We start from the raw sequence: 27392 nt of genomic DNA, 5'->3' as shown, positions 1-27392 counted from the left end.
GAGCTACGGAGCAAAGGAGAGAGCGTGTGGAATATAGAGAGAGGAAGAAGAGGAGTGTGATTACAAAAGGAAGAGAGGCAGCGAGTGCTACTCTGCAGCAAGCACAGGTTGGACAAGTTCAGATGTGAGAGATTGCGAGAGAGAGAGAGAGAGAGAGAGAGAGAGAGAGAGAGAGAGAGAGAGAGAGAGAGAAAGAAAGTAAGAGAGGGAGAGGGAGAGACATCAAATTTGTCTGAGAAAGGTTAACAGGACTGACTGAGTAGAGTGGGAGTGTAAAAATGTAAGAGCAAGTAGGAGGGAAAAGAGAGAGAGAGAGGAGAAGAGAAAGGGAGGAGAGCGTGTCTGATAGACAGTCTGTTGAGCTTGTCTGGATGCGTCTGATCATTCTGCTCACACAGGTGCATGTGGAGCGTCTGTGAACATGGATGGACACGCTTTGTGACGATGGGTCAAACAGAGGGACGGATGGATGGATGGATGGAGGAACGAGTAAGTAAATCTCCAAACATGAAGCTTCTCTTAAAACCAGTTTGTCTAGATGTATGTAGTATGTTCGTGTCTTTAAGTTTAGCAAGAGAGCCAACCAATATAAGCATTAGTTTCCCGCCGAATGCATGTTTGAGGAACTCTTTGTGGTCTGTGGGATTCAGCACCAGAGGTTACATTTTGTTGTGTTGCGCTACAGCTCCATAGATAGAAACATCAAGCTGACCTAGTCACTACTGATATGCAAATGATCCTGTCCTCATTGCAGATTATTATTATCACGATGGCACCAAAAAAAACACATCAAACGCTGCTGTGTATACATATTTCATTTTTGAACTGTGGCAAACTGATCACCCTATAAGGTTATTCTGCCTGGATAACACTACAGTGATGGCCTGTTTACGTTATGATCTAATCATACCTGTGTGTCAGTGTACTGTGAGTAAGCAGCCCTCGAACCTCAATGCTTTTTGAATGAATTTACATTTTTACTGCAGGCACTTAGCTGACAAATACTTATCTATATATGTGTCATGGTATAATGCTGAGTGCTGGCACAGGAATGAGAGTGTGAGGGTGTTGTCTGAGTGAAAGAGGTCCATTCAGCGGCGGTGATCAGCTATGGTGATTACATAATACAGGGCATTGAGATGAGCTTTGCATTGACAGGCTGTAAAACTCCTGCACTGCTCTTTACTTCCCTGCATCACTTTGTATAAATACTGTAATGTGTCTGTAGTCATTGGATAGGGCAGAAAGTGTTTGTGCGTGCGTGCGTGCGTGCGTGCATGTGTGTGTGTAGCCACAAGGTGGTTATATTAGCCCCCCTTTACGAACTGATTCACTATTGTGCATGCATGTAAGGAGGATGATGGGGTTTCTATAGCTTAAGGTGTTGGAGAGCACTTCAGTCCCACGAGAAAGATGCAGGGTTTAACATCCTGCACCTATTCAGTCACTGAATACACACACTTCCCTTTGTTTCTATTGGAAAATGTCCCCATGAAAACTGGATTAAATTATATCATTAATGTCGTGATCAAAGCTAACCTCTAATTAATCACCCCCCAAACTTTGCATTGTTGTGTCAAATTATGTCCGTTCCTTCACAGCCACACTGTGCAGTACAGTACTTTGTAACCATAGTAACTTTTGGGGACTTGTCCATCAAACTAAACCCCTTCAGTGTGGCAGTTGGTGGTTGGCGTGGAGAAAGTTATGTCATTTATCAAGAGAGAGAAAGTGACAGACAGAGAAAGAGAGAGTCTAAACAGAAACTCAATTGATTTTCTTGCTTGACGCCTCTTTTGCAAGGATATTAAGTGCACCGATATTTGTTGTTTCTTCTACTTCATAGATCGTGACGACCTTGGACCTAACTCTCCGCAGCGCTTGCCAAGAGACTGTAGTCTGTGTCACATGACCACAACACCTCCTCAACTTCTGCAGGGGGGCATGCAGTGCCAGTGTGAGTGACAGGCAGCGTGAGCCAATGAGCTTCACACCAAACCCAGCTCTAGTCCCAGACAGGGACAGACTCCCACTCAAAAAGAGGGACCAAAGACCGATCTCACCACAGCAGCAGCAGCAGCAGCAGCACTGCGATGCTGCAACATTCAAGGCACCCTACCCTTACAAGAGCCACAGTGAGTTTAAAACAAAGCACACAGGCCCTTTCCAGCCCGTACCGAGACGGGTTCCTGCACTGTACCAGCCCTGGATGCAGACTCACTCATCCGCCAGGTCCAAACCTCACAACCTCTCTGCGTTCAGGGATCATCATGGCCTGGCAGAGTGGAGAGAGTTCAACCCCCTGCACCCTGCATGGGCTTTTTCTCACTACTATCAGCACCACGGCCACTCGTCCGACACACCTGCACTCCACCTGGGCCATCCACACCATCCCTCCAGATTCAGCCCAGTCTCCTTGGTCACTGAAGGTTTCCAAAGGGTGGGTGGAGGGTATGGCTGGGAGCAGCTGAAGACATTAAGGGACAAGAGTTTAAACACAGAGAGGCAGAGCAATGTGAGGAATAAAGGACCATACGTGAAGAGAAGAGACATAAAAGCTGAGCATTTCCCCAGGGTTGAAAAAGCAAGTCCTCCATCATTGAGCACATGCCTACCTCACTCTTCGCATGAGGACCTTAAAATGCAATATGATGTGTTGCACAAATCAGCAAAGGGTGTCAAACATCCCACTTCTGGACATTCCTTCATAAGAGTTTCCCCTGACGACAACTCAAGCAACACATACACCTCCATGAAGGAGGACGCATCCAGATCTCCTGCTCTGCCCTCTTCTGAGCAGGCTTCTTCCTCCTCTTCCTCTCCTAACCACTTTCCCTGGCTGCTCCCTCACTTTATGGCAGGCTCTCTGATCGAGCTCAGAGACGGGCGGCTGAGGAGCGTGGAACACCTGCAGACGGAAGACTTCCTGCTGGGATCACTGGCCTGTCCAGACCTGCGCCTGAGCTGCTGCACGGTGCAAAGCATCTCTCCTTCGGCCTCCTCCGCCTCCATTTCGCGGCTCCTTATCCTGCTTCACGACCAGCCGTCCCAGGTGAAGGAAAATCACATAGTAGTATTCACCATTCTCAACAGACCCTTTCCATGTAGCTGGCATTTTTTTTTCTTACGCATTATATCGACCAAATGTTGCATTCAGGTAATATGGGAGATGTGGTACAATCTCCCATAACACCATATTTTTGTTGTACTGCACATTGCTGCAGCTCCTCTTTTCACCCTGTGTCAGGTCTCTGTTTTAGCTACAGAGTGAGACCTCTCAACTTCTGTAACATCTTTGTTGTCAGTCGCTCATGCGCAGTAGCTAGGTAAGGATTACATGAGCTAGCTAGCTGTTTCTCCAACTTCGGCCTGTACAAGGCAGGATTAGCCGGGAGACTTCTTCTAAACGAGGGCGCACTTCCAACTTTGCGTGGAATACCTTCAGAACAGGGACATGGAAGTAGTTCTATACAATTTATTTTGTATATTAGGGTGAATTCGAACGAGCATTGCTAGCGCTAGCATGCTAGCATTAACATGCTAACGCTTAGCCCCCTAGGCCCCTTGTTTCGGCCAGTGATGTAGAAAGCCGTGCAGATTTTGAACAGCTCACCCGGAGACTGAAGGCAGGACACATTCAGAAACCATATCTCACTCAAAACAGCATGGATGTTTTTTTTTGCAAAGTTTGTATGCATGTGGAAGCACCAGAGACACAAAATAACACCCCAAATCCCAGAAAAAGTGATTTTTTTCATAATATGGGCACTTTAACTGTTTAAATGGGGTTAAGATACATTGTACAAATTCTTAAATCCTCTCAAATTCTTAATGAGAAAATGCCTTTAGTCTTTACTATTATATATATAAAATACCAAAACCAACAAAGAATCTTACTAACAAGTATTGTCTGTGTAGCCAAAGCTTGATTATCGTATTCCTCTGCTCCATAGAGCTCTATTGTCCAAAAACTATTAAAATAGATAAATTAGCCACACCGTTGAACTAAACGACAATGAAAATGGACCCTCCCACATACAATGTCCTGGTGCCATAAAATACTAGCACACAAAATTTGTATTAATCCACTGCTAAAAATAGTCCCCAACTGCACCACCTGGTTTGGTTTCAGTAACGTCTGCTAAAATCTACAGTACCCAGCCAGCTGCTTTGGGAAATAAAGCAGCCTTTGTAAAAACTGAAACTATATTATGTGATCATGTCAAAGTTGAATGTCTTTGGTAGAAATGAAAGTGCTGATGCCCACAATCCTAGTATTTAAAAAACAAAACTGTGACAGACAGTAATGCATTCCACCTCTCGGATGTCGCTGGGATTGTTTCATTTTTCTACAAACAAAGCTTGTGTCATACAGGTAATTTGACATGTTTTATAATAACATCAAAGCCACTTGACTCATAGGGTCAAAATTGCAAATAAAATTTCCAAAATAGTTATATTTAAACATTATGGCAGGACGTTAACCTATCTTTGTGTTTGGCATGTGGTAAAATGACATCAACCATTCAGTTATAGGTCAGGGATAATGGTGTTAACTGTGCAAATAGCTCATCATTACAAGCCTGCTTTCATCAAAGGTCTCTACTGAATGTATTGCATGCTTCAGATAAATACTTCTTCTTTTTTAAAGGTTCTTCAAACTGGAACAGTAGCACCCCCTAGTGAACATCTACGTATGCTGCATTTTGGTGTCTAATCTTCCTGTACATATGTATCATCCTCCTCCAGGAGTTGGTGGACGTCTACGTGGAGTACCCCTTCTTTGTGCGTGGGAGAGGCTGGTCCTCCTGCAGCCCTCAGAGGACTGCCCGTCTCTGTGGCCTGCATTGCCGCCAGCTCAGTGTTGGGGACGTCTGCCTGGCTCTCACCCCTATCTCAGCCCCCCAGCCTCCAGCGTCGGCCACACTGGAGCCAAAAACCTCACCCAGTAAGTCAGAGGGAGGGTGTGAGTCTTTAGAGGCACCACAACCCCAGATTCCCCTAGGGCCAGAGCGGCAAGCAGGGGGCCAGAAGAAGGAAGCAGAGGTAGTCCGCAGGAGACACTATTCGGCCCCTGAGTTGAGAGGTCCAAGGAGTAACTGCATGTAATGTGGGGAGGGTTGCTGTTTAAAGGACATGAAGCATGTCAATCTGTTTTAAGCTCTGCTATTGTCAGCCTATATCTGCTGTCTTTCTACCTCCTGAATTATCTTTCTGTGCTTGACTTGTCGTTTTTTCAATTGTATCAAAGGAGTGAAAGAAGATAGATAGGACGAACTCTCAGGATTCCCCCAGAGGTAAACTTAAATTAGCATATTTGTCAAGGTAAGTCAGGGATCAAACACTGACTATGTGAGTTGAGTTAAACATTACATTTGCTGTAGGCCTGATCAAAGTCTATGATAACACAGAATTCAGATCTTACTTCTGTGAAATTGGTGAACCAAAGTGTACATATATGTGTTGCCACAGGGAGCTGCTTCTGTGACAGTGGATCTGAGGAAGATCTGAGGAAGTTTTAAAGCGAGAGTTCACATTTTTTCAAGCATTTCTGACAAAATCGGCCCACGTTCCTTGAAAAGCACAGAAAAAATACTCCCTCAGGTCCTTTACTGCTGATGATCATATCGTTTCTAGTTATATCTTTTCTGCCTTACATTATGTAAGACTTCTTTATGATTACAAAACGATTTATTCCAAATTACTGGATATCCTTAATGCCAGAAACTTTTTTTTTTTAATGATTGAGAGTGAACTTTCACATTGACAGTCAACACCACTTTTGATTGCATCAGTAGGATTACGTTTTACGCTTCTACCTCTATTTTATATTCAAGGTGACAGTGATAATCGGTGAGTTTGTGTGTGGGCTTGTGTTGTAATATTGTACTGTTGGAAGCTCTCAGCTTCTTGGTAAATGTCAGTGTGAATGCCTTTATTTGCCTGGTTGTTACAGTATATAACTGCTTTGCTTTTGTACTGAAGCTCTTTTTTAAATGTCTGTTCCATTGTCAAGAGTGGAGATGCTTGTGCCGTTCAAGTACTTTAAAAGCACAATCTGTGACTGGGGTACAGTGCTAAATGTCAGCACCAAAACGTGGTTTCCTCCTAAGTATACATGGCCCACATTTTGACAAACAATTAAATTGTACAAAATTAAAATGCAGACCATGTGGACTCAACTATGATGTCACAGTTAGGGCAGATAAGGTGCTGTACACACATATTGGGTCTTTACTTTGTGAAAAAGTTATCTCACTGTTAAATAAATGTGTTAAGTTATTTGCATATTTTTTTCACATAAATCTCCAAAACCCATTAATAACTCACAAAAACATCAAATAACTAGCCAAAGGTGTGTTGAATGCCACTCTAACATTATTAAAGGTACAATGACATGGTGCTCTTTGGATGCTTTTATATAGGCCTCAGTGGTCCCCTAATACTGTATCTGAAGTCTCTTTTATATAGATCTTAGTGGTCCCCTACTACTGTATCTGAAGTCTCTTTTATATAGACCTTAGTGGTCCCCTAATACTGTATCTGAAGTCTCTTTTATATAGACCTTAGTGGTCCCCTAATACTGTATCTGAAGTCTCTTTTATATAGACCTTAGTGGTCCCCTAATACTGTATCTGAAGTCTCTTTTATATAGACCTTAGTGGTCCCCTAATACTGTATCTGAAGTCTCTTTTATATAGACCTTAGTGGTCCCCTAATACTGTATCTGAAGTATCTTTCCCGAAATTCAGCCTTGGTACAGAATTACAGCCACTAGAGCCAGTCCCACAATGAGCTTTCCTTAGGATGTACCATTTCTGTGTCTGTAGCTACTGAGGAGGAGAGAGGCGGGGCAAGGTGGAGGGTGGGGGTGTGGCCTTGACCAACTGCCACTTTGCTCGTTTGAAAGCCATGATGTCTCTCTCTCTCTCATGGGTGGGCCAAATTCTCTGGGTGGGTAAAGCAGAGAAAGAGGAGGTAACCTTGCTCCTTATGACCTCATAAAGGAGCAAGATTCCAGATCGGCCCATCTGAGCTTTCATTTTCTCAAAGGCAGAGCAGGATACCCAGGGCTCGGTTTACACCTATCACCATTTCTAGCCACTGGGGGACCATAGGCAGGCTGGGGGAACTCATATTAATGTTAATAAAACTCATAAAGTGAAATTTTCATGCCATGGGACCTTTAAGACAAATGAGGTAAAAAAAAAACACACACACACCTGCTTCTTTTTTTTTATAGTTTCCATTTATTCAACTACTTTATTCTGACAAAATAAAATTACAGCTTTCCTTTGCCCACCTGCAGCTCTGGTCTGACACCAGAAGGCAGCTGAAGTCGGGGCGATGGTGCACACCCTGATTCATGAAGATGATTTGCTGGCATCTTGCAGATCGCATGCCTCTCACAGGCCTGGTGATATACAGTATGTCTGCACCAGGAAACTATAGGCAGGCCTTTCAGTCCCACACTGCTAACAGTTCTTAGCTGTCATTCTTCACTGAGTTCCTCTACATCAGCAGCACACATGTGAGTTGCCACATATTTTACACCTGACCAGTTTTAAATGGCCTGCTGAACAACCAGTTCAACGCCAGTACAGAAAGTCCTCATCAGACATAAGTTCATGCAGCTGTTCCAAAACAAAAGGTGCAGTTGTTCAACAGGAAGATGGAGATTTAAAGTTTTATGAGCTGTGAAATCAGTTACCAAATGCAGATTTAAACCCAGGCAATATTTTATATTTTCTGATGCCTGATGGTCAATGCCTGAATTCAAATGCAGATAGATATGTGCTGCACATTAGGGAAAATAACTTTTTACTTCTCTGTTTCTAGCACTGAATGTTTTATTTGAGTATGTGAGGTAACTCAACATTGTTCGGAGTCCTTTTAGTGCACTTTTTGTACTCAAACTTTGTTCAACCTTTCTCCGTTGCCAATGGTTCTAATTGGTTTGTGGTAGTGGTTAATCCTGCATGGGAGGCTCAGCTGCTGCTCAGGAAAACAGTACGCCAGATTAAAGCTCGTTCTGTGGCAGAAGCTCCTTGATGACCAACCAGTCAATCATCTCTTGTCTCTGGTTCCTTCACTTCTGCCTTTTTTCAAGTGTCCCTCCATCATTGCAGAAGTCACAGGAGGGGGTTTCGAGCGGTCAGTGGCAGCCACAGGCTCTGACCACCATGTTGCGGTACTTCTTGAGGATGACATTGGAGCTGTCGTCAAAGTAGAGCACTGAGATGCCGTGGAGCTGGGTAGGGGCACAGCAGGGCTTGGGCACCGTGTCCGGGTTGATAAAGTGCACCTGTAGTTAGAAGAAGCTTAAATCATCAATCCTTACAGGAAGTGGAGGTTGATGTAAAGGTGCCAGTCATCAGAGGCTGCTTGGGGACTTACCAGAGTTTGTACGATGGCGTGATTGGTGGCATTCATGTAGGAGTTGAGAGGGAAGGCGCATTCTCCCTCGCAGTAGTACGCTGCATAGCCCTCTGGAGCTATAATCCAGTCCTGATCAGAGTAAAACTACCGGTCAGTTAATTGTCCCTTTTGGGCATAAAATGAAGTGAAATTATATTAAAATGAGATCAAAATTAAAGTTCTGAAATATATACCTGCCATCCCAAATCTCTGAAACTGACATACAGCTCATGCTTTTTACATCCCTCTTTGGTGATGCCAAGGTTATCTGAAATTGAAAACATGCAAGTATGAGTACACACAAGGCCAGTAAGTCAAAGACATTAAAACCATGACACGGGTCAATGATGGTAAGGTTTGAATGGTTCGGGCACCTGTTGCAGCCTCCGCTGCCTTTAGTGCATCTTGGACAGTCTTCTGGGGTTTGGAGCGGTTAGACTGGCGCCCCTTGTGGGCAGAGCGGATGCTGCGGAAGCGCACCTCATTGGCTTTGAAAAAGGCAACCATGAAGGGCTGCTTGTCCTGAGGTCCGCCGCCTGTCACCATCCCCGCCAGCCGGGGGTTCCTCCTCTGGCCTACAGGGGGAGGCAAGGGGGAACAAAAAGGATGAGTCTCAACCGACCACTGAAGATGACAATAACTCACATCTAAGACTCTACTAAACAATAATTTGTTCCTGGCGGTACACAGTTCTAATATGACCACAACAACCACAATCATAACTTGAACTCTGTAAGAACCCTCTACACATATTTACTCATTATGGTGTGGTCCTTTTCCCCGTAGGATTAAAAGAACATTAAAGCATTACTACAGACAAAGACTGTATTCTTGCTGCGGTTGCTGTTATGGATCCCTCCCTGTGTTAGTTAGTGTATGACAGTGACTGACCGTGGCTGTCTTCCAGGACCAGGTGCAGGCCAAGGTTCTGCTCAGGGTTGACCAACCAGAGATTACTGGTGCCGGTCAGGTCAAAGACCAGCCAGCCCTCCTCTGCAGCCCACACTTCTCGTTGGTACAGCAGCAAGAGCTCCACTTCACTGAGGAGAGGACAGTACGTCATTGAATGGAAGGCATTTCAAGGCTAAACGCATACAGTAGGTTTTCAGTGTTCTTGTTTTGGCTGCAGACTGAAATATTTTGAAATTAAATTTTCCTCGGATTAAACATCAAAGACTTTCAAATCACTACTTGCAAATGTGTTTTTGCAAAATTCTATGGTGATGAAATGTCTACTGTGATTTGTTACACATCTCTTGTTTTTGAAAATTGATTTTCATTCCTGAAATTAACAGTAAGCGATGGCTGTCTGGGATCTATGAAAAGAAAAAACTAAAAGTGTGTGGTATGCTTAGGAAAATGGTTGGCTGTCATGCAAGTTATATAAAATATGTTATTAATAGGCAAAAAAAAAAGCAAAACTACATGTGTGGTCCTGTAATAAATACAGCGCAGGAAGAAAGTCAAAAAGTATTAGGACAACTTGTTTTATGTTGTTTTGACAAAATATGACAGCACATTGGGTTTCAAATGTCTTTGAGGTTAAAGTGCTAATTTTTGGCCCTGTGTTTGAAGGTGTTTATATCAGTATTCTGGGAACAGTGTGGGAATCGTAACCCTTTTTTATACATATTCCCCCAATTCTAAGATATTTCAACAGGAAAAGAAATACATGAAAGGCAACTAAGAGGTTTTATGGCCACACAGTGGAATGTTGTTGATAAGCCAAGTCAGACACTCAGTCCAACTGAGAATGGGTTTCATTTGCTGAAGACCAGACTGAAGGCAAGAAATAAGAAATGATTTTGAATTATTTAATTAATTAATAAGGTTACATAGTTGATGTACTGTATGTGGGTTGTACATTTAAGTCAGTGACTTCAAAGGAACCAAAAATAAAACTAATAATAAATTATGTTAAACTGTCTAATTACGCTGTCACCTGAAACTGTTGAATTATATAAAAATGGAGCTATAGTTCCGACATTGTTCAGATGTGGATATGAACAACTTAAAATTAAAGCTGACACACAACTAATCTCATTGCCATTGTTTCATTTCAAATCAAATGTGTGCTGGAGTACAGAGCCAACAGAAAATGCGTCACTGTCCTTATTTCTGACTGCACTGTAAATACACTAAACTAGGATAAATAAATGGGAAAATCTGAATAACAAATAATAATGCACAATAGTGCAAGAAGGCGCAAACTGTTAATGGACAGATGCCTTACAAATAAAAATAGGAGCAACGAATGAATGTAAATATTTTAAAGAAGATTTTTCATCATTTCAGCCTCAATACGATATGTAGCGACCTAAACATCCAGGGCAAGTTGGCGTCATCAAGTAACGCCCTGAAACATGTATCCACCCACAACGACCAACAGCCATTATCAAAGGAGCACTCTCAACATCACAGAAGAAAACTATGCTGATATGTGCCGTCTTAAGGGCAGATTTTAACAGACAATAGCTTTATTTACACACTGAGTTTTAGACCCTCAGGCAGACGTCTGCCTTTGGTCCTGCCCCCTGCTCGTCTGTGTGTGTGTGTGGGGTAGCCTTTGTGGGTCTGTGAATGACAATGATGTTGCCGTTAACACCATCGTCAGCCCCACTGTCACCGGTGAAGAGCTTAAATCTACTGCCTGCACAGGATTCCTTCTGCTGAGTGCTCATAGTATGGGTGGTAGAACGTGTGGGGTCTAATTATTCTACAAACGGATAATCTGTCATGTTGTTATCCAATTTCAGGTGTGGTTTGAAACAAGAAAACAGTGTCAGAGTACCAGAGGCTAGCAGGCTGACAGACAAAACAGAGCTACAGCCAGTCCGACAGACAGAAACACAGAGGAATAACCACCTGTGTAAGAGAATGAGAGTAAATTGACGTCTTGAGGGCTGAGAGTGTTATTTGTGGTTGGAGCTGCGAGTTATAAATGCAGGTCTCCTGGGGACTGTCCTGTTCTGACTTTTCCGTAACTGACACTAATGTCTGTGTAAACAGCCTTGGTGCACTAACATCAGCAGAAATAACCTGTGAGGAAATGTAAACAGACACGGGCCGAAGCAGGCAGAATCGAGTGTTCACGTACAGCAGCCCAACAACCGGAACAGGAAAACACACAGTGGCATTAGGTCTGTTTGTTCAAAATCAACCACACTACTCCTATTATGTCACTAGCACAAGAGGATGGTCATACTGTATGTCTGATGTAGCGATGAAACCAGCTGCTGTAAAGATTCATTTTAAAATTGCGCTTACGGGTCAGTTCACCCAAATTTAAACCTCGCTTTCTAGCCATGCAGATAGGCTTGGTTATGTATATCGGGGTTTTGAGGTATCTGTCAACACAACAGCGCCACCGTGGCGAATAAATGATCATGGAATGGAATTTCATTGGTTGTTCATGTCCCTCATTTTCGACCAAATGTCCAACACCTTCCGCTTCCTTTGTGTTGGCGTTCTCAACTCAACCGCTCCTCAGATCTCTGCAGGGTAAATCTGTTGAATCAAAAACTTTTGAACGTACACACGTTCCATCAAAACAAGTTCCTTCCCGAGCCTATTTTGCAGCAGCACCTAGCCGGACCCTCCTCGGCAGCGCTGTGGAGGTAGATCTGGCAATGCGAATAGTAGAGTATGCAAATACTGAAAAATTACATATATGACAGCAGCAAATCTTTGGAACTCATTCCTACTGAAGAAATAGTTCCTATGAAAATTGTTGACAGTGTGTTCTGGGGATTATCCAGAAACAGAGACACTGTTTGTGAAAAGTCACATTTTTAGCTACGCTAGCAGCGTGGCTCTGGCAGTTAACCACTTTGATGTCGACCGAAATATCACAGTTGGATGGATTGCCATATAATTTTGTACACAATCATTTATGTTTCCATGATGATGGATTGCCATGAAATAGAGACATTCATTTCATTCATTTTTTTTATTTGTATCTATCCAACATTTTGGTTTATGACTGAATACCTGCAAAACCGAGTGCTAATTTGCTGTTGGCATGCTAACACACTAAACTAACGTGGTAAAATATTACGTTCTAAACATAGACTGTATATAAAGATGGACAACATGACAGAGCCCCAAAAGTGAAGCCAAAACATCTCGATCACCCCCTGGTGGCTGGCTGCAGTATAGGTCATATATTCCGCCTCCTCCATGTTAGCGGATGGGACATGGACATGGGCCAAACTAAGATGGTAACTGGTAACTGGTCATTTTAGGCAATTATTATCATGCTGATGTATGTTCAGGTGTACATTTTTCTGATAAGTTTGGTTTTAATTAGTTATGTGATGCTATAAAAAGGGGGTGTGATGCCATGAGTGATAGCTGTGACTGTGCTCGCAATTGAATTGAGAATGTTAGCATGGTGACATTTAGCTTGTTGCACCGCTGGTCCAAAGTGCAACTTCAGAGAGCTGCAAGTTATATTTTCTATGCCATTGTATTGGGGGTGGTGGCAGAAATCAGACAGATATCTCAAAACCCTAACAAAATAAACCAGAGACAATGCAGGGTACGTGAGGAAATACTTTTTTTAAATTTGTAATTTGAGTGAAATGATTCCTAAATGTGAAACACTACTGAAAAGATCGAGCTGATGAAAACAGGATAAAGCAACAACAAAAAACGCAACAGTTTTTGTCTGAAATTTGAGATGTGCAGGAGCAGGAAAGAAAACACCCATACCTGTCTGGAGGCTCCTGCAGGACCTGGTATACACTGACTCTGAACGTCTCATTCTCGTAGCGTTCCTGGATGAAATCTTTAAAAATCCTAAACTCTGCTGCTGTGACGGCCTCTCCCTCTGGAATACGGGAAAGGTCAAATCGAAATTCTCTTCTGTGCTGCTGGTACAATAGATCCTGATCCTGATCAACTATCAGGAAGAGAGAGAAAAAAAAGAGAAAGCAATAGAGGTGATAGATTGTTTATGGCTGTCTGCGTCAGCTGACACACATACACACAGTGAAATAATACTGCTGAGTAAAAAAGGCAAACCACTGTGAGCATAATCAGATGGTGAACCGGTCGGTGGTTGCATATCCGTCAAAACTGTTGCCAAATCAAACGTTGCTCTGATGTGTGCCCACATCTCGGAAGCACTGTGTCAGAAATAGGAAAAATCCTGCTTCCATGAGTAAAGTGATTGATCTAAACATCACTTAAGTCTGCCATACGTGCCAATGTGGGGGAGAAAAAACATTCTCAGGGCTCAGTTTGGCTCCCTGTTTAAATTGCACACATGTGCTGACCACAAGAAAAGGCCTGTTAAGGCACAGCCCGGAAAACCACAGCTGCCAGTGTACTTTTACAAACACACTCACGTAAAGTATAGAGAGACCCACAAATCCATGTGTGACTTAACTACCAGAGTCTGTACCACCCACACCTGCCTGATCAGTTTGTCGTGTATCACCGTGTATCCAGTGATTTCATTCTGATTGTAGAGGCTAAAGTAAAGCAACAGTAGCTGATGGTTTCCAAATCGGCCCCGAGCCAGCTGAGTCTCTCCAACACTCAGACTTTCCAGAAGAACGGCGGTCAGAAGGACCCCGAAGCTTCCTGGAGCTTTTCAGTGTCGTATTTTTACAGCGTTAGCCAATGTGTTTGTCCTTGGAAAGAGCAGTGGAGGTCTCTGGTGAAGGTGTGCAGAGCGGAGCAGCGATTAGTCACCTTAAACACATCCTGCCCACTGGCACACATCATGACATCATCATGACATCAGCCTTCCTACTGATGGTCCACTATTGTTTCAGTGCACAGACAACCATACACACCACACCTCAACACTAGAAACTGATTTATTATTATGTTTCACAAAAGAGCGCACGCACGCACGCACGCACACACACACACACACACACACACACACACACACACACACACACACACACACACACACACACTGACTCACAGTCTTCTAAAAACATTTCTAACGACACAAGAACACACACACGTTCGTCGTTAAGAGCAGTGCATTCTGAACCCTGCTAGTCATTTGTTTGACCGCAATTAAATGCTGGAAGGGAACGAGGGGTGTTTTTATGAAAGCAATAATTGCTTGTAAGGACTCGGTGTGTTTACGTTAGGGACCATTAGCTGCAGAGATCAGACCTCAGATATGCAAACTTCCCCCTGGGAGGCATTTCAACACTTCAGATTACTCCTGACACTGCAGGGCCACACAGTCACGAAGCTATCATTAACCTATTGCAATTTTATACTAAATGGGATCTTTTTTTTTTTTTTTTCAACATATCAGCATGGGTGGTTTAAAGATGTATGTCTGTCTGTGCAAAAACACAACTCAAAGAATGACCCAAATATGACCTTTGTGAATATTTTTTATAATATATTTATGTCATTCTCTGCATCAGTACTTTCATTTTCAACTTAAATGTCTTAAAATGTATTCTTCCAGTGAACATTTACTGCCTTTTCAAATCCATGGATGTCTGCATGCGTTGACAAGTATGACAGCATTGCTTGGTTTTCTTGCAGATTACTAGAACCACCCTAAAGACTTTTGCTTAGCAAATATTGCATGACTGCATACATATTTGCTGCAGAATGTCTGCTTATTGATGACAAACCAAATTTACTGAACTAAGTTATTCTGCACAAGATGTAAAATACAGAGGTGGGCTTAAAGTGTATCGTCAGAAAGGAATTAGTTTGCACACAAATGTATAAATAATAGGAAGGTTAATGCGGTTTTCTGTTGGGGCAAACAAAATTCTTAGTGTGATCTTCTTATGCTTCCTACAGATTAGCTTAGCAGACAAACACATTTCTTCCCGCTTATTCTCAAACACAATACACCTTCTGTTCTCCAGAAACACAGTCATTGCTCCAAGTGCTAGGAGAGCATTTTGCACTCTTTCTACTTTAATGAAAGCCAGTGACATTTATGGTCAGTGTGCCTTTTCCCATGCTCTGCCGGTGTGTTTTGGTCAATGCAACAAAACCAAAAAAACATAACGCATGTGTCCACGCTTTCAGATTGAGATATGATTGATGGTGATAAGATTGAGTGTGAAGTCAGGTCTCTGCACTACATTCAATGTATTTCTTTATAAACAATTGTACAAGAGGAACTACAATGTGCTATGTGCAGTGCAATATCGACTGCCGTGTGTAATGTTGCATGACAATGAGACGAATGCTTCCGGCTGAAGTACGACCTGTGGTTTGGCATTCTAACAGAACTAAACATATGGAGCCATGTGCATGTATCAGCATGTGTGCAGTGATGCAATAGACTGTATGTGTGTGTAGACTTTGCAAAATGACTACACGTTATCTCAAATACGGTCTGTGATGAAAAAAGAGGGGTTGAATCGTTCCCCTTAATTTTTCTGAATCCTTTCCCTCTTCCATAATTCATTTCATTTATACTGAATAAATGAGGCTGATTTATCTAAAATGCAATATTTCTCTACATCATTGTTCCATGCACTGTCTACCTGCATGATATACCTGGGAGCACTGAGTGAAGGGGATGGGCAGCCCTACAGCAGCTCTCCTTCACACTGGAAGCTGGTCTTTGGAGGGGAAATACCATAATCCAGTTTGGTCTTGAAGCGATCATCCAGGGACCACCAAGAAGAGTCACTCCAGCATAATGTGGAAGCCCCAGCTAAACACTCAGCCAATCATCAGCACAGGAGGTAGTGGGGTCGAGAGAGAGAGAGAGAGAAATAATACACACTTTTCTTCCTCCTTCCTCTTGATAATCAAACTCTCAGATGTGGAACCACATAAATCTGCTATGAATTTTCAGAAACAATGTTTCCAGATCTCATTAGCTGAAAGGTTCACGACTGAGGACATAAAATGTTATGCTTCAGATTTGTTTTACAGTCTCCAAATGTTTTGTATTAACTACACATGCATGGGCTGATCGAAAAAATAACTCTAAATGTCTCCTCATTTTAACGGCTTCGGTTCAATCTCAAAGGCATACAAACAGACAGGAAGGTTTTTTGGACACGGATCTCAGATGAACACACTTCACCGCTTTAGGTTGACCTATGACCCTCCTCCTGAGGCCGGAGAGAGGCATAAAAAAGACACGGGTAGGTGTTGGATGTAACCACATCCGGATAAGAGCCACAGGCACCATGGTCTGCTGTTTCACCATAGTGATACCAGAGCCGCCGTAGGATCTCCAAGGGAAACAAAGGCAGGATTTGCCTTCTATAAATTCAATAATGTCTGAGTAAGCCCCAACTCCCACCTGTGACCCATGTGATTTGCACCCTCCAAACAGACACACACATGCAGGAATGCACTGCACCTGCACTAACAGAGATTTATGCCGCAAAAGCATGTGTTTAGATGCTGTTTGCATCTTAGTCAACTTGTCTCTCCCTCCCTAGGGGTTTAGAAATGCCCGTTCAGTTTCTAGTCATGCGAAACAAAGCCATGCTAAGCCTCTCCCCCAGAGCTTTTGAAGGGATTCTGGGGAAATCGGATACAGACATGTTGTCATAACATTTACAGCTCAGAATGCATAATGCCTGATTTTGAATGAATGTAAGAGATACATGGCTTTCAAACACACTTAACTAATGCACTCTGTTGTAGTGGCTTTGGAAGGCTTCACCACAAAATGGAAAGCATTTAAAACATTGAATCTTAAGTTTATTCAATCAGATAACAGAGATGAGACTCCCCATGAAAAACATAACCTACAAGTAGGCTACTCTTTATTTATTTTTTTACTTCATGAAAACATTATCACAGTAAACCAGGTCCCTGTAGTAACATGTAGTGAACATTTATATACACTAAAATATATATAAGTAAATATTGTTATTATAAAGTCGAATTGTAAACTTACCAAGATTGACAAAACTCATCACCATGTCTGCGTCATCTAGGAAGCGGCTGTCCTGTGGGGTCACCACGGGGGAGACTTGGGTCGGTAAAACGGACTTGTAGTAAGAGTATCCGGGCGGCTGTGCGTCTGTAGAGATGGTATTGTACAGGTCCAGCATGAACATCGGGGCAGCGTTGTGTTTGGTGTGGACGTGCGGACGCGGACGATGCGGCAGCCCCAGGATGGAGAGGATCTCCCGCTGCATCTCCCTGCGCTCTTGGCTCCGCAGCCGCCGCTGGATGAAGCTGGAGCGCACTTCGTTGTCCACGGAGAAGTTGGCAAAGGCGACCTGCGTAGCCAACACGCAGTAACCCCACGACAGGAGGATTGGTATCGTCGCCAAGGCGCTTTTAACCATTTTACGTGCGGCTAGCACTAACTAGTCGAGAGATAAGACTGGGGATGCGCTTCCTACTTAAATAGTTCCCCTACTTGTGGTAGTAGTAAAACACACTACCCTCTATAAACTCAGAATACCCTTCCCTCATCATCTATAGCTGCGCACTGTCTTAGTGTGATACAGCCGTGCGTTCCCCTGATGGTAACTTGGGAATGAATTTTATAGAGGCGTTGTGTCAGGGGAGGGGCAGGGGGGGTGGGGGGTTAGAATGCAAACCAAGACTGGAAAGATTGGGAGAGTGTGTGGGGGTAAGTCAGAGAAAAGTAAGGTGAGAATAGGTCAGTGTCCTATCATGAATTGGACTTCTCTATCTTGGTAATAAGATAAATTAGATGGGGTGTGGACCTTTCACACCAAAGTGTCCCATCACTGCTTCCTTTGTTTGGAGACGACCTTTGGGCCACTGATGAAAGTGGACTTAATATATCTGATTAGCACATATTTTCCCTGTTGGTCTCTTCAACACCAAAGGCCATGTGTACTTATTTCCAAATCCTATCTATATTGCAACAGATCTGAACAGTTTGAATTTGTTGTCACTGCAGTGCCTCAACGCTGTGCACATGGAGATACTCAAAACACTAAGGGGAAAAAACGCTTGTTTAAAGTTTAGATCAGTTTAAAGGTAAAGAGGGAAAAGCCCTAATCCCTTCTTCAACACACACCTTTGAACTCAAACAATAAACTCGGGCCCACCCTAATTGTGGAGGGGTTTGAGTGATCAGCACTACAGGCATGAACGGACTTGCCAATAGCCCCGATGAATTACTACAACAATGTGTAAAGCACTCCACTGTGACTACTTTAATAGAGAGTAAACAGGGGTGGGGGTGGCTTTACTGAGATTTGAGGACAGCTGTGACTGGATCAGATCATAAAACTCAAGGAAGGAAAATAATGTTTAATAGCCGCGAACTGAAATGGCCTTTTGCTAATGTGCTTTTCTGTTTTCCTCCTTCTGTTTTGTATATATAGGACACAGTGGGAACACGCCATACATGAACTAAAATCACACAACCAAATTTCAACTATGCACTTGAGATGTTTTTTTCCCCCCAGCAAAGGTCACTTTATGGCTCATCCCTGCAAACTCATATAAACAACAAGAGTCCTTCCTTTAACATTTGTAAACATTACAAGTAACTATTTAAGACTTTAAAAAAACTGTTTTGCTCAAGCAGTCTTATGCCAACAGCTCCTCATGTATTCATTTCATACATCATATTTCATATATTGACAGCCACTTCATCATCCCACGCATTATAACTGAATGGGTTTTATGTCGTAGCACCCCCACTGTGAAGCTGCTGCACACTCTGATGTGTGACTCGGATGTACTGTATCCCATAATTTAATTCAAGCACCATATTATATTTGCTGAATGTATAGGCCTACTTACTCAGTCCAATAAGAGTCATGAATTACATCTCCCACTGGAGGTACAACCATAATGGATGTCATATTTGACTGCATACAGCAGATAAGTACTGAAACATGGTTTGTTTTGTCTATATTTGGATCTATTATTGAGAATGAGGAGATGGAACTGTGAAGGGTTTGAATTGGTCCTGCAATATGCTTATTCTATACACATGACCTCTGGAACTCAGGGAAAGTGAGGCAGATTTTCCTCATTTTCCAAAATTCATTGACATTATGTGTCCATGCAGTCACAAAATTTGAAGAAAAAAAATAGGCCTTACCAGTGTTGGAAAGTACAAAAGTACCTTTACTAATGTAGGCCATTGTAGTATACATTTTAACCCTTGTACTTACTTACTATACTTAGTTAGCTACATTTCCCCTCAACTACAGTCTGACTGGCTGACTACATTCATCTGACAGCTGCAGATTTGACTTTGCAGATTACTTGCATTCAAAACACCCAATCATTTTATAAAATATTTTGAATTGTTATAAATTCATGGCATATAGAGTAGATACAAATAGCTCAATCTTCTTTCTTTCTGCAACAATCAAATACAGCTTACTCGTTAATGAATTTAATCCAAATAGTAACACTCTGAAAGTGGCCATTCTCCATAATGAATAATGAATACCTTTTCTTTTCACACATTTTTTATAAGACACATTTTGACTTTTACATTAGTTAAATATTGAATGCAGGACTTGTAGCCTAATTGAGTATATTAAACTGTTGTATTACTACTAATATTTTGGTAGTAAAGGTAGTTACCTACCTTACATGATGGTACGTTATGCACTCCATAGTAGCCTACTAGTACATTTTTATGAAAGGCCATACGGAGCGGACTATGGGGGTGTTCGGGGGATGAGTTTGTCGGTGGTTGGGAACCATCGTAACCTAGTCTACAGTCTTTACACCTTGTCCCTGTACTGAATTACACTAACTATCGACGAAGTGCATACAATTAACTCAGCAGTTCAACAGTTCTTCTGAATTACTTCCCTGAAGAGTAAAAGTGACACTTGCTGTCATGCACTGCCTCCAAGCGTTTATTCGTGACATTGCATGCCTTTATCCCGGCCTGAAAACGTCACCAAACTGCGACACACCGAGGAACTAGCGCCACATTTTCGATGCGCCAAATTATTTTGGCATTTTCAGCATTACGGTTTCTAGCCATAGTTTCACAAATTTGGGGTATGTATTGTAATGTAGTTATGAAGCGATTCTGCAGATTATAGAATGTTTAAAAATGTTGCTCAGAAACGTTTTAAACCAGTAACGTAAGCTAACGTGACTGCCACAGTCTCAAAACTGATTTAGCTAACGTTAGCCAGCGGTGAATTACCGTCTCATGTTTATTTTCTAACCGGCATAATGACTAATAGTAGTAACGTTACATGCGCTCAAATGTATTTTAAATAACGTTATCATACACGCTTATGCCCTTATCTTATCATGCTGGAAACCGCTAGCAAGTAACTCAGAAGCTAGCAGCGGTAGCTAACTGTTAACGTTAGCGTTAGCGTTAATATTGGCTGTCCAGCTAACTTACGTGTTGTCTATCGTCCTGTCGGGTGACATGAGTGTTATGATAAAGGACTGGTAGCGAAATAGTGTCGTGTAAAGCTGTGGCTTTAGCTACCTCGCGTTATACACATACAGTATTTGCTTACCTTCCTTATTTGCATTCAACGTTACCACTGTGTGGCTTTTGATGATATTGATGCTTAAAGACGGCAGTCAGAAGAATGTAGTCTGCTATTGTGTAAATAACACCGTGCCTCTGTCTTCTCTCTCGGGCGTAGGAATAACGTTAATGTACTAGCTATGAGTTTATTTGGGACAACCTCCGGATTTGGAGCAGGAGGGACCGGTGTCTTTGGAAACGCAACAACAGACAGCCATAACCCCATGAAGGTAAACCAGCGGAGTTGAGGAAATGACAAAAGCATTTGACATGTTTTTAATAAATTGTTATGATGGTTTACTGAAAACTGTGCCTTCACCTGTACCACAGCGTGATGTTTTTCTGTGTTTATGTTTCTGACTTGTCCTACAGGATGTTGAAGTGACTTCACCTCCAGATGACAGCATCAGCTGTCTGGCTTTCAGTCCCCCCACCATGCCAGGAAACTTCCTCATTGGAGGATCCTGGGCCAACGATGTGAGTTATTCATTTAATCATAATAATGTTGAACAGTAGTAGATTGTGTGATTTATGGATGATCATATTAATTTGTGTACAGTCCATAAAGGAGGAGGATCCCTTCACCAGCCTTGTCTTTCATGAAGGACTACTTCCGTACTTCTTCTTAGATAGTATGATCCTAAGTAAACACAGTTTAACTATGTGGTATCATCGGTCTTTAGGTCCGGTGCTGGGAGGTTCAGGACAATGGACAGACTGTCCCCAAAGCCCAACAGATGCACACAGGTCCAGTGCTGGATGCATGCTGGAGTGATGTAAGTCTCACTGTACAAAACAATTTAATGCTCTGTAGTCGATGCTATCTGCTAGGCCATGGAATAATTTATGATGTGTTACTCACTTTAACCAGGATGGGAGTAAAGTCTTCACTGCTTCTTGTGATAAAACAGCCAAGATGTGGGATCTTAACAGCAATCAAGCATTGCAGATTGCACAGGTTGGATGAGGATTCACAGATCAACTATATGGTCATAAGAATGAAGCAGAATCCTCTTACACCTCTCACCATTTCTCTTCACAGCATGACGGTCCGATCAAATCAATCCACTGGATAAAAGCCCCGAACTACAGCTGCATAATGACTGGCAGTTGGGACAAAACACTGAAGGTACAGCAGCACACCGCACATTACAACACATCTGAATGAAAACATAAATTAGTTTTTTGCATTTAGGGTCCCAAGAACATCTGAAATATGATCGGCCATTATGCTTCAAAACAGCTTTCTGGTCAACTTTATTTCAGTCACTTCTGGATCAGCATTTTATCAATAGTCTATTTTTTCTTGTTTCTATTTGTGTAGACGCCTACATTTAACCATAATGATTACTTAAAAGAGCTAATCGGAGAGTGGTATATCAAATATTTGTAATCGAGCACTGAGAATCATGACCTTTTTTGTTTTTCACTTCAGTTCTGGGACACTCGCTCTCCCAATCCCATGATGTCTCTGCAGATGCCAGAGAGATGCTATTGTGCAGATGTTGTAAGTAGTTCATAAAGAATATGACATGCATTTTATTACTTGGGGAGTAGATAATTAAATATATGGATCTTCTTTTTGTGTGTTTTTAACCTCTGACTGTAATATGTAGGTGTACCCCATGGCAGTGGTTGCCACAGCTGAGAGAGGCCTAATAGTGTACCAGCTGGAGAACCAGCCCTCTGAATTTCGGAGAATAGACTCTCCTCTCAAACATCAGGTGAATTTTCCTCTTCCATGGAAATGTTTTTTTTCTTTGTCTTTTCCCACTTCTAATATCTCTCGGTATACATTGTGCCACTCGTTCTGGTAGTTTTTTGTACATCCAGATTCATTTTCTTTAACTTGATGCGAAATCTAAAGTAAAACATCATGACATATACTACTGTTAATGTATGACTGTCTTTGATCCAATGTACTTTTCTGCCCTGGTCCTGCAGCACCGCTGTGTTGCCATATTCAAGGACAAGCAGAACAAGCCCACTGGCTTTGCACTGGGAAGCATTGAAGGCCGAGTGGCCATCCACTATATCAACCCTCCAAACCCGTGAGTGTCTAAAACAATTAATTTCTTACAAGGGAATGAGTTTTGGAAGTCTTGGTACAGGTGTTTCTTTAATCCAGTGCATGCATGTTTAATTATTGTTGTTTTTTTACATCGTTTAAAAGACACGACACTCCAAATGTTCCCTGATCCTTTTCAGAGCCAAAGACAACTTCACCTTTAAGTGCCACAGGTCGAATGGAACCAACACAACCACTCCACAGGACATCTATGCTGTAAGTTATGGATTTCTAAAACAGTATTGACATTGTGAACAAAATGAATCTTTTGTGCTCTTAAATGAGATTTTATTATCGTATTTTTATTGGAACATTGAGAAATTATATCAGTTTATGGACTTTATTTTCAACAGTTGTGATGCAAAGTGTAGCAGCAGACCTTCTGCTTGTCATACTAGGATAAACCGAGGTGGAACTAGGAACATTGTTCATACATACATACGTATAAACAAGCTTTCTTTCTTTCTTGATTCCATAGGACAAATTTATGGTCCCAATAGCTTACAGACGTCACACACAACATTCACATACATCACAAACAGAATGATAAAAAACGCAAATCCACATGAATAGCATGGACAATAAAAGAAAAAATCCACATGAATGTACTATGGGATGCATGAGATGCTTGCAGTGACAGGGCAGGGATTGACCCTGTGACTCAGTATGAATGGTAAGGTGCTCTATGAGAGTGTGTGTCTTGGTGGTAGTGCAAATAGGTCCAATAGTGCAAGGATAAAGTCTAGAGACCAGCATTAAATATGGACAATATAAGAGAATACAAATCAGCTCAATGGTGTTTTTTGCCCCCAACTGCTTCTTCCAGGCAGCGGTTGCAGCGCTGCCTTCAAGGCACCTAACCCTAACCTTAACCCAAACCTAACCATAACCAGTGCTTCCCGACGGTGCCTTCCAGGCAGCATTGGGGGCAAAAAAACACAGATAAACCACAAATCAACAGTCAATGTTAAAGGTTTGAAATAATAGGGTTACAGCCATTGTTCAAGTATTAAGTTAGACCTCAGCCCATGATGGGAGAAGGAGGGAGGGGTTGTGCATATGGGCTAATGTAGCCAGTAAACGGTATAAGCAGTAAACAGTGGGCCAGTTGACAGTCGGTACATAACTGTTATAGGAGGTAGTGGAAGTGGTGCCTTGGAAAAACGTTATGTAATTAATTTTTTGTTTTTTTGTCTTATCTGCAGTGAAACAGGTCTGTTAAGTGTTTTCATTTAGGGCAGTGCATTTTTTTAATACACCCCTAATGGTATAGTTGCAGTATTGGTAGACACCATGTTGCTGGAAAGCCCTGGCTTGTCTATCTTTTTACAGACTCTATCATTACAATATAGTCACTCTGATACACTAAACAGCCTAGTTATAATGTTTCCTTATGTCTCATCTGCTGATTTCCATTTTAATCCCGTCAGGTGAATGCCATCTCCTTCCATCCTGTCCATGGCACACTGGCTACTGTGGGCTCAGATGGGCGCTTCAGCTTCTGGGACAAAGACGCCCGCACCAAGTTGAAGACCTCAGAGCAGCTCGACCAGCCCATTACGGCTTGCTGCTTCAACCACAACGGCAACATCTTTGCGTATGCTTCCAGTTACGACTGGTCGAAGGTAGGAGGTGTAAAATCTTTCACAAAAATTGTGAGCAGGTGTTTCTACACTACAATAGTTAAAAACGGTGGCAGGGTTTTTCCTGCATAGAGAATGTTTTGGTGCCCCAAAAAAAAAAGGTTTTAGCCATCGCCAAAGGAATATCACGAGCCCCAAAACTTATGATTTTCAGCAGTCAGCCTCCTTCTCATCCAGTACTGTATATACACATGCCGCTGGCGCTGATTTGACTGGACCTGAACGCTCCTGTATAGAGCTAATGGTATCTCCGTTTGCAGAGTCCGACTGTACCGGATTCTCCCGTGACCGGCGGCGGCGGTGCAGCGAGGAGCCGCTGCTGACGGACACAGAGCTCTCCTTCCACCGGAGCACCGACTGCTGCCTGTTTGCGCGGCGGGCTGCGTTGCCGTCTATCAGTATTAAATTAAAACCGTTTAATTAACTGTAAAAAACGTCTCGTAGTAGCGTTTCCCTCTGTTTTGGTACAGTTTGTTTTAACACCAGATGCGAGCCGTACGTTAGTACGCATGAAAACCAAAGTTTTGAGCGCTTTAGTGGCGTTGACCTGACTCCCTGAATAAGCTGCAGAGACGCCATCTCGCTCCGCCTCTCTGCTGAGCCCCGTTCAAGTAACGGCATCAGTTAAACTGTAGGTCACACTATGGTTAGATCTGCAGGTTAATCCGCGGTTCACATGCATGCCGAACCGTAGGGGCAGTCCGTTACCCTACTGTAGGCCTATAGGCTATTCAACGTCACTGACCATTTTTTGATCAATATTTCAAAATAGAATAAATGTATTCACAACACTGTTGTATTCATATACAAATTAGCTACAACAGTGATAGTAGTTACCTTATGTAAGTCACACATTTTTCAACTAAGGAGCAAAATGTGCTCCTTGGGAAAAAGATACGGTAATGCCCTGTTCATACTAATCAAATGAACTGCACTTTGGGGTCAAGTGTAGACGGATCCCTTACTGCATTATATTTTATATTTTGAGGTGTTACCTGCCACCAGAATTTAGCATTTTCCTTGACATAAATTAAGACTTTTTCACCATAAATGTGTGCCTGAAAGTGTATTAGAATGCAGGAAATGAAGTCTTTGATGCTCAAAATTTCCTGAGGGAGGACCCCCATACTCCCGCTTTATGTCCCCCCAAGGCCAATTCTGAGCCAGGAAAACCCCTGGGTGGGCACACACCTCATGCAGGCCTTCTCTCATTTCATCTTTTTAATGTCTTGCATCTCATCTGAATTCCTCAGGGTCATGAGTACTACAACCCCCAGAAAAAGAACTACATCTTCCTAAGGAATGCTGCCGAGGAGCTGAAGCCTCGGAACAAGAAATGGTGAGAGAAGGGCAGCCACTGTCTGTAAACCTGGAGACCGCGGTCACTGTACGGGGATGCCCCACTTCCTCAATACCCTTGTGACTCGCATTGGGGCCTTTCAAGGCACCCAATGATCCCATGCATGCATCTGGGCAGTGACGGTAGACATGAGTCTGATCTCAGTACTGCCATGTACTACGACAAGTAGCCATTTTGGCATAAAGCCTGTTGGCTTTGTTAGAGCATTTAGCTTGTAAGCAGTAAGGCTTTGAAGTGTTTGCTGTGACATTGAATAGGTATTTAAAGACTGTTATTTATTAAATTGTGTAGATAATGAAAATATTCAGGAAATATTGCACATAGGCAAGCAATGATTTACAATAAATCATGTGGAAGGATTGATTTTTGTCTACTGAAGACTGATTTTTGTTCAAAAAAAGGACAGAAATAAACAAAGTGAGGAAAAATGTTCTTTGTGACTGACTGCTCCCTCCTGTCTTTAGATTCGTCGTGCCAAGTTGCATCTCTTGTGGGGAAATGCGGAAGACCTGCTGCTTTAGTGTGTGTGTGTATACGCTCGAGACTGACCTCTTCCTTTTGGCAAACACCTGGACCAATGCCGTGGTGCTGCATACTGTGCATGGACCAATCAGAGGGGCCTACCCAACCTGGAGTTGATGACAGCTGTGTGACAATTGGTCTTAGAGGTCATCATAAAAGGGGAGGGCTTTATTTGTCATTCATCTTGATGTTTCGATTTTTTTTTTTTTTTTTTTTGTCCAGCTCCATTTTACAGCTTTCCAAAGACTTTTCATTCTCTTTTGATTTGCTGTTACTCCGTGGTTTAGCTCCATGAATGAAACTGGGATGTAAAATAAATAACTAACTGCATACTATTATATTTTGAACATGTTTATTCCAACCTAAAGGGGGAAGGTTAAAATGAACCTGTTGTGTTTGCTGTTTAAATGTTTGTTGGGGAGTCACGGAACTGTATTGTGCATGAAACCATGAACCACTGTCGTGTTACAGCTGTAAATCTCTTCATCGTGTGGATCAACACAACATCAAAATGATAAACCTTGGACATCTGTATCTCATGACACCTCCCGTCTCCTTGTTTAACAGAAGTTAACCAGCAGGTGGAGCATTTTGACTTTCAGTGTCTCTTAACTGCAGAGAGAAGAGGAAAGAAGTTAAAGAGCTAAACAGGACAAACAAGATCAAAGCAGGACAGTGGGGTTCTTCATCCAGGTTAGGTCCTTTTGATAGGGATACACAGCTGGAAATGGGATTTATCAAGAGGATATGAATGAAGCAGCTACAAAGGCCATGTGTGAAAAGTGAACCAGTTCATGGAGGAGAAGGTGTGAATTAAATGCCTTTTTATTGAGGTCATTAGAGTATCACCTAACTGTTAGCTTGACCCTTGGTACTTAGCAGTGGAACTCCAAGGCACCGGGGGCGGGAAGACATGCTGTTGCCACAGTTCACCGGCTCCTCTCAGCTTTC

The 27392-nt window shown here is 42.5% G+C and overlaps 3 protein-coding genes across 7 annotated transcripts; 2 read left to right on the top strand and 1 right to left on the bottom strand.

Annotated features, from left to right (window-relative positions):
* Positions 1-206: 206 nt before the first annotated feature.
* Positions 207-5271, top strand: LOC114553748 (uncharacterized). Its single transcript, XM_028575087.1, has 4 exons — positions 207-489; positions 1847-3052; positions 4750-4948; positions 5252-5271. Exons 2-4 carry the CDS (start codon positions 1982-1984, stop codon positions 5269-5271), a joined length of 1290 nt encoding a protein of 429 aa, XP_028430888.1. The 5' UTR covers positions 207-489; positions 1847-1981.
* A 2012-nt stretch (positions 5272-7283) lies between these two features.
* Positions 7284-20858, bottom strand: LOC114554141 (bone morphogenetic protein 7). Of its 4 annotated transcripts, none has more exons than XM_028575791.1 (8): positions 20835-20858; positions 17291-17618; positions 13132-13321; positions 9310-9458; positions 8793-8993; positions 8613-8686; positions 8398-8508; positions 7284-8305 (listed from the first exon to the last, which is right to left on the bottom strand). In XM_028575791.1, the coding sequence occupies exons 1-8, from the start codon at positions 20847-20849 to the stop codon at positions 8156-8158; spliced, it is 1218 nt and encodes a 405-aa protein (XP_028431592.1). In that variant the 5' UTR covers positions 20850-20858; the 3' UTR covers positions 7284-8155. The 4 variants fall into 4 exon arrangements, with proteins under 4 accessions (XP_028431592.1, XP_028431591.1, XP_028431593.1 ...); XM_028575790.1 differs by lacking the exon at positions 20835-20858 and adding an exon at positions 19931-20309; XM_028575792.1 differs by lacking the exon at positions 20835-20858 and adding an exon at positions 15925-16084 and having other exon boundaries at positions 17291-17371.
* On the top strand, positions 20193-26980 carry rae1 (ribonucleic acid export 1). Of its 2 annotated transcripts, XM_028575794.1 has the most exons (13): positions 20194-20355; positions 20967-21078; positions 21221-21325; positions 21532-21624; positions 21720-21806; positions 21891-21977; positions 22284-22355; positions 22465-22572; positions 22793-22899; positions 23057-23132; positions 24347-24541; positions 25813-25898; positions 26384-26980. In XM_028575794.1, coding segments are annotated over exons 2-13 (1107 nt in total). In that variant the 5' UTR covers positions 20194-20355; positions 20967-20988; the 3' UTR covers positions 26385-26980. The 2 variants fall into 2 exon arrangements, with proteins under 2 accessions (XP_028431594.1, XP_028431595.1); XM_028575793.1 differs by lacking the exon at positions 26384-26980 and having other exon boundaries at positions 20193-20355; positions 25813-25902.
* The last annotated feature ends 412 nt before the right edge of the window (positions 26981-27392 follow it).

Source organism: Perca flavescens, chromosome 4, assembly GCF_004354835.1.
Source record: "Perca flavescens isolate YP-PL-M2 chromosome 4, PFLA_1.0, whole genome shotgun sequence".
Classification (NCBI taxonomy): domain Eukaryota; kingdom Metazoa; phylum Chordata; class Actinopteri; order Perciformes; family Percidae; genus Perca; species Perca flavescens.
This window is presented reverse-complemented; position numbering and strand designations above follow the sequence as displayed.

Excerpts from the sequence above, each read along its gene's own strand:
- LOC114553748 (XM_028575087.1), top strand. The coding sequence starts at position 1,982 with ATGAGCTTCACACCAAACCCAGCTCTAGTCCCAGACAGGGACAGACTC. Across the intron at positions 3,053-4,749 it reads TTCACGACCAGCCGTCCCAG|GAGTTGGTGGACGTCTACGT; the intron begins GTGAAGGAAAAT and ends ATCCTCCTCCAG. Across the intron at positions 4,949-5,251 it reads GGAGCCAAAAACCTCACCCA|GAGTGAAAGAAGATAGATAG; the intron begins GTAAGTCAGAGG and ends ATTGTATCAAAG.
- LOC114554141 (XM_028575789.1), bottom strand. The coding sequence starts at position 17,687 with ATGGTTAAAAGCGCCTTGGCGACGATACCAATCCTCCTGTCGTGGGGT. Across the intron at positions 8,994-9,309 it reads GGTCCTGGAAGACAGCCACG|GCCAGAGGAGGAACCCCCGG; the intron begins GTCAGTCACTGT and ends CTCCCCCTGTAG. Across the intron at positions 8,687-8,792 it reads GGCAGCGGAGGCTGCAACAG|ATAACCTTGGCATCACCAAA; the intron begins GTGCCCGAACCA and ends TTTCAATTTCAG.
- rae1 (XM_028575793.1), top strand. The coding sequence starts at position 20,989 with ATGAGTTTATTTGGGACAACCTCCGGATTTGGAGCAGGAGGGACCGGT. Across the intron at positions 21,625-21,719 it reads TGGATGCATGCTGGAGTGAT|GATGGGAGTAAAGTCTTCAC; the intron begins GTAAGTCTCACT and ends CACTTTAACCAG. Across the intron at positions 23,133-24,346 it reads CTCCACAGGACATCTATGCT|GTGAATGCCATCTCCTTCCA; the intron begins GTAAGTTATGGA and ends TAATCCCGTCAG.